The sequence below is a fragment of the Lissotriton helveticus genome, chromosome 11 (assembly GCF_964261635.1).
Source record: "Lissotriton helveticus chromosome 11, aLisHel1.1, whole genome shotgun sequence".
Taxonomy (NCBI): domain Eukaryota; kingdom Metazoa; phylum Chordata; class Amphibia; order Caudata; family Salamandridae; genus Lissotriton; species Lissotriton helveticus.
The window spans coordinates 195050281-195057259 of record NC_136072.1 but is presented as its reverse complement, the minus strand read 5'-3'; the positions used below and the strand labels follow the sequence as shown (position 1 = coordinate 195057259).

At 40.9% G+C, this 6979-nt stretch overlaps 1 protein-coding gene across 2 annotated transcripts in view; it reads left to right on the top strand.

Moving 5' to 3' along the window:
- Positions 1-5119: 5119 nt before the first annotated feature.
- Positions 5120-6979, top strand: part of MFSD1 (major facilitator superfamily domain containing 1) — a 162985-nt gene continuing 161125 nt past the window's right edge. Inside the window, exon 1 of one of the 2 annotated variants that reach the window (XM_078667036.1) lies at positions 5120-5311. In XM_078667036.1, the coding sequence (XP_078523162.1) occupies positions 5158-5311 (154 nt within the window). In that variant the 5' untranslated portion in view covers positions 5120-5157. The remainder of the gene's footprint in view (positions 5312-6979) is intronic. The other variant, XM_078667035.1, reaches the window with a different exon arrangement.

Here is a 6979-nt window from a genome sequence, read left to right as displayed (position 1 = left end):
TCATACAAAACAAGGGGAGGCCATAAATAGTATTGTAATAAATAATAATCTATGTATTCTTGATACGTTTAGTTTTTCAGGTATTACGAATATACCCACCTTCCATGGCACGGGGGGTAGAACAACCACAATTGATTTTGCAATTGTATCTATGGAATTTTTTAGTTATTTGAAAGATTTTAAAATTGAGGCAAACCCAGCTAGCGACCATAATCCCCTAATTCTGAGTTTTAACATTACTTCTGAGGTAAAATCGTGCACGGAACAACCTATAGTGTTCACTCAAAACCAGGGTGTCACTTTAAGGTGGAATAAAGTTCCAGTTAGGCAATTGGAAATGGATATTTTTAAGGAAAACTCTGCCCAGATAGAAACCTGCTTAGCACCTAATTCTGACCCAGACCATATAATTAAGAGTTTTGGGATATTAATGGAAAATGTAGCGACTCATTTATTGGTAAAGATAGGGGGGAAGAATCAACATCAGGTGCCCAAATGGTTCAATGCCGAATGTTCTTCTGCCCAAACAACTTTAACTAAAGCTCTGCGTCAAAATCCAAGAGATAGAAACATGGTCATATTGGCCAGGAAACAATATAGGCAGGCAATCATAAAAAGGAAAAATGAACTGAGAACGAAAGCATGGAAAGATCTGGATAAAGCAGTCGAATTAAGAGATAACAGATATTTCTGGGACGTAATAAATAGGCCCTTTTTAAAAACAGGGGAAGAAAATACTATCCGAGTTCATTTACCAGAGGAAACCTGGGTAACTCATTACAACAACATTTTTAATCCCAAAGAGATAGTACAGAATGCCTCCCTGGGGGAGGATGACCTCTGTAATATAAATATGGAATCAGCCAAGAAGCTTAGCGAATCACTTATGCTATCAGAAGTAGAGCTAGCTTTGACTAAGGGTGCGCCCTTAAAGGCACCTGGTCCTGATTCAGTACCCTTAGATCTTTTCAAATATAATCGGGAGGTTTGGTCTCCACTACTTTTAAATGTTTTTAAGGCATTAATACTTGGGCCTATTCCAAACTCCTGGAAAGAGGCCGTTCTGGTCCCAATTTTTAAAAAAGGTGATAAACAAGATCCACGCTGTTACAGGCCAATATCACTAATAGACTCGTCATGTAAATTGATGGGTAGGGTGATATTGGCACGGCTGGAAACATGGGCAGAATCTTCAGGGGTTATTGTAGAATCCCAATACGGTTTTAGGAGGGGGAAAGGAACTAGCGAGCAGTGCTTGAATCTGGCACTGATTATGGGCAAGTACATGGGTGCCAAGAATGGTTCCATACACTTGGCATTCATGGACTTGTCCAGTGCCTTCGATACAGTGTGTAGGGACAAATTATGGCGTATGATGGATTCTATGGGTTTTGAAGAGCCTCTGGTCACCCTGCTTCGCAGGTTACATACCGCTACAATGGTTAGAATCAGATACGGCCGTGGAGGTGAGAAAACAGGACCTATACTATCCACCGAAGGTGTCCGACAAGGCTGTATCCTGGCACCTTTTTTATTCTTGGTTTACACGAATGGCTTAGAGGGCTTCCTATTAGAAACAGTTGCTGATTTCCCAATGATAAATGGCAAAAGAATTCCAATGTTGTCTTATGCAGATGACACTGTTTTAATGGCACTCACCCCTAACAGCATGCAGACTTGTCTGAATGCTTTTGATATGTTTATGGGTAAACTAGACCTAGGTGTCAATTTTACTAAATCTTTTGCCATGACTTGTGGTCAAATAAATGTCAAAACACGGAAATATATTGTTAGGGATGCTACTATTGAGAAAGTGGATAATTTCTGTTATCTAGGTAACCTTTTTAACAAAAAACTGAATTGGGAACCTTTGTTGACAGCCCGGGTTCAGAAGGTTACACAGTCAATTGAAGCTCTCTTTCGTTTCGCCAGCAAATTGGGTCAGCGACGTGTAGCTGAAATTACATCGTTATATAAAACCAAATGTGTGTCTGCCTTGACTTATGGTGCAGGGGTTTGGGGATCACAAGGCTGTGTAAAAATACAAATTATGGAAAATACGTTTTTAAAACGTTTATTATCCGTACCTTTGGGAACATCCAACACCTTTTGCCATAAAGAAGTTGGAATTGAGTTTATAAGCGATATCATTCACGTTGCACCCCTAACATTATGGTCTAAAGTTTGGCGATCTGAAGAACTGAAATTAACAAAAGATATCATTCAAGACTGCCTTAAACTTGACCACTATACTCAAATCCCGTGGCTACGATATGTCAGAGAGACCTTTTATAAAATAGGTTTGGGTAATATGTTTGCAAATCCTGAAATGCTCAGTAAGGATGCTAAGGAAACTATCAAAAATGCCTATAGTGTTAATCTAGGTTTTTTAAGTACAAATGATCGGGTACTACGTGTACGGGGAAAACTAGTTCTCCCATTCTATTTGTCATATATTATGAACACGCAATGGCGTTTTTATCTTACAAGATTTCGCCTTGGCACTTTACACTTTTTGTTTGCATTCCCAAAGCAGGGGGGTTGGTGGGAGAAATTACAATGTTGTCCTTGTAACAATAGGGTTTCGCAAAATACTCTCCACCTTCTCCTTTTCTGTACTTTGTATAAAGTTCCAAGAAACATCTTTATCAAACCATTATTGGTATCATTTGGAACGTGTTTTTATAAAGAAGCTTATGACCTCTTAGTATCTCTGTCAACTGCAAATATTTGTAATGCTGTTTTAAATTTTATTAGATCAGCCTTGGTGATTAGAAACAGATACTGACTCTTGACGGAAATTAGCTCTAAAAAATCTGTATTGTGACTTTTTGTAAACATTTACTGTGATTCTAGGGTGTATTAATTAATTGTTATGTCTTTGAAGAAAATGTTTTTAATGTATACTTTTATGATTTCTATATGGAATCGAAATAAAGTTATTTTGACTTGACTTGTATGGCTGTAGTGCTGAAAAGCACAGATGATCTTTTTAGAGCTACAGTGCTTTAAATCCTACGTGATAACTGTTATCATTACAAAGCGTTAAAGGTACAAACTCGCTAGTAATGGCTACTTGTGCAACGTCTTCAGTCACAGGTAGTAACTGATAAAGTGCCTAAAGATCAATGTGGTAGTGTATCTAGCTAAGACGCCTAGAAGCCCAAACGGTTATCGCTAAAGCGCCAAAAAGCCCAATGCGTTAGATGCTATGACTATAGTTACTACAATTCCACCTAAACATTGTTTTCGGCCTCTAAAGCTCGGTTGGTATGTGCCATCACTTTAGCGCTGTAAAGCCCAGGCGGCACATTCTGTAGCTTCAGCACCAAGTTATATTTCGCATTATCGAGCTACAAGTGCTATTACTTATTCACGCTTTCATTCATAGTTGGATGGAAGACGTAGAGTCATGCACTTCAGCAGCAGAGGGACATTCCTGCACAGGATGAGAGCAGACGAAAAACAAGCATTGAAAATGCAATAGGTCTCGCCTTTGATTAAGTTAAAGCCATTTGCTTTGCTAATGGTATTGTATAGAAAAGCAAATGGCTTTAACTTAATAAAAGGCGAGACCTATTGCATTTTTAATGCTTGTTTCCGGACTGTAGTGACAGCAAACTGATGCCCCTGAAGTCCGGAAAAAAAACTGACTGCCTGTGCCAGGGCTCAAAACAGAGCCCAATAGAGACCCGTTTCCGAGCCCCCTTTAAAAAACTGCCGGTGCTCAGACCCGGTGAGACCCTGCACACATAAAGCCCTGGAGACCCGTTTCGGAGCCCCCTTTAAAAACTGCCGGTGCTCAGACCCGGTGAGACCCTGCACACATAAAGCCCTGGATACATGGTGTTAAAGGAGAACCAGGTTTCAGGACTCAGCGTGGCTGATTCAGCCTCCTATTGGCAACCATGTAATCAGCTTAATTTATCATCTCTTATTGACTGCCCACCTTGGAAGCCCCAACGGGCAGAGTAATCTCCAATATCGAGAAATGTACTATCAATGGGCAGTGGCGATGTGCACACTCAAGAACACCATTCAACCCAGAAGACCCATACTACATACAGAAGAGTGTGGGAACTAAAACAGTTATTTTCTGGATGGCACTGTCTTGATTACACACGATAATCATTTTAGGTAGCCCTTTCGTCCCAATTTTCGCCCACTGTTTGTTTTGAATTTCTACAGTCACTTGCCAGAATTCACCTCCTTGACAGGTGGTCACCCTTTCCAGCAAGAACCTCCTACTTTCCAGCAGCAAACAGCAGTTTATGAGTAAAAAAGCATATGTGCCCGATTCTACTTTTTTGTGTGCAATATCTCCCACTTCCCGGTCTGAGACTTGGCATGTATGTAAGCATTACAGTTATGACTCTCTGGTATTAATTAGTAGGAAAAACCTTTAGTTGTAGAATTTGCTTCCACAGTCAGTGGCAAAACTCGAGATTTTGCGAAGACTTGATGTGAATACTTAAAATTGCGCCCATTGATCGAAGTCACTTCGCAACGGCAAACCCAGACCTTTATTTAGCCTTATATGATAAATTGGGAGTTTCCTTTAGGCAGGCGTCATACATTTCTGTGACTTAATGCAGAGCGGACTTTAAATTTGCAATCTCCTCTTGTTTGAAGTCTAATCTCCCACGTCTTAGACATAGTAGAAGGACTCGCGTATAACCCTTTCTTAACAGGAAACAAGCCAGCCATACGTATTCTGGCTGTTTACCTTGTTAAATGTAATATCCTTTACATTTTCGTTTGGTATGGAATGAGAAAAACTAAAAATCAAAGCTTAATCTCACACTTATAATTACATATTTCTCATTGACAACCAAGCTACAAACATGTAGGGAATACTTATCATATTTTATACAGAAAATTAATTATCTTGACAATCATACAAATAAACTCTAAGTAGCTCAAGTAAAACACAAATTTGACCATTCTTTTCAGTTCGCTTGACTAGGAAGACGCCCACCGTTATCCGACTTTGCTGTTCGAAAATGAATCTAAACGGAGCTTTTCCAATATGGCGTCCACCGCGGAAGACGCCTCCCCTGAGTGCTTCCTGATGATAAACTTTGTCCTACTCTTGCATTCACGTGACTAAATTTGTTCTGTCTCACATGACCATTCAGCCTGAGTAGATCCTCAGGAATGGCGGAAGAAGAGGTTCGGGAGCCTCTGCTGGACGGAGCTCCCAGAAAGATTGGCAATGTGGGGGGCCGGAGAAAGATGCTGGGTTGCTGCGACCCCAGCACCTTTGGACACAGGCTCATCGTGCTGGGACTCATGTGTTTCTTGGGGTTCGGTGAGTTAAAACTTTTCTAGCTGACAGCTGTTGCACCACTGACACCCTACCCTCCAAGTTCCCAGCATCAGCCAGACATTCACAGACCTAAGTCCCGTGTGGTGACCCCGTAGTGAGAGTAGTGTCACACATACCAGGATCAGACAACTGCAGCCAGGGCTTTAAGTGGAATGAACAAACTGGAGGGTCTCCCAGAGGGGCGTGGCCAATGTAATTAAGGACGTGGCTTAAAAACACTTCAACTAAAAAGTCGGTGCTTAGCATAGTGTGCCGCTCGACTAGTATTTTGCTGTTTCTGTCATTGCATCTAAATACATGATACAACAAGTAACATCATACCTGCAACAAGGCAGGACTATTGGCTTTGTCAATGGTTGTTAGTTGCATTAGATAAATAAGCAGCAACTTTGACTTGTTGTATATAATTATGAAAAAGCTTCCACTGAGAGTCCAGGTGACACCAGGACAGTGTTGCTGCTCACGAGTTTCAAAAAGAGAAGGGAAATCCCAGAGAGAAAATGACTCTCTTTAGAGGATTTCCCTTCCCCTACAACGCTCAACTGGCATGACGTCATGCCGTAACTTGTCCACTAGTGAGAAGTGAGCAGCGCACGTTTCTAAACTTATTGGTCAAGGTATTACCAGAGTACAGCGTCCTAGGCAGGAGCACATATGGTGCAAAAAACAAAAGAGAGGCAATCCTTTAGACTAATGGTTCTTAACCTTTCATACGAGCACTTCTGGGGGTCTGCAACTGTTTGGTAAAATTCAATATTATTGAAATTAGTTAATTGAAATTAATAAAGTCTATACATATAAAGAAGCAAAATTTGAAAATGTGAAAACGTTTTCTATATTTGTTAATTACACAACCTATTTCAGTATTTGAGCATTTGTTTGGGGTATAATTGTTGTTGTGTTATTGTTTTGCAGTTCAAATCATAAACATTGCTTCAGGCAGGGGTCCTTGACTACCAATAATGGCTCAGTTGGGGTCCCCGGATTTCAGGAATGATTCAGTAAGGGGTATACAGAATTGAAAAGGTTACCAACTGCTTTTTTAGACCTTTTCAACTTTGATTTGTTAGTGACAGCTAGTGAAAACACGTCCTTCTTCACCCGTCCTTGTCATAGTCCCCACCCTGTTTATCCACTGGACGTTCTTCTGTGAACTTTCCCTCGTCAGTTGAGACCTAGCTACTTGTCTGCTGCCCGATGGCGCTACCTGGTTAAGCTATAGAGGAGACGGGCTGTGGATTCCCTCCTCGGACGTCACCTACCCAGTCGGTCTTTGGACAGACTTCCTTTCGTCTCTCCTGCCGTCCTTTCCCTCATCCTCCCTCTTCACACTTCCCCCTCCCCCCTCCGCTCTACTTGTCTCACCTTTTTTTCCTCTCTCAATGTGTTGCTTTTTTTAAATGTAATGTGTAATTGTTATCATCTTTCGTAACATTGTGTAACCTAATGTAAAGCGCTCTGATACCTACGGTTCTAGCCAGCGCTATATATGTAATGATTGTATCCATGAATATCTGCTATTCTTGTTCATTGTCTCTGTGCCTGTGTCTTACTATGCTTGGATATAACATGTAACTTGCGATTCAATTGATCCTCATGTAAAGCGCTCTGATATTGTTCGGGATCTGGTTCGTGCTATGTAAAACTTTT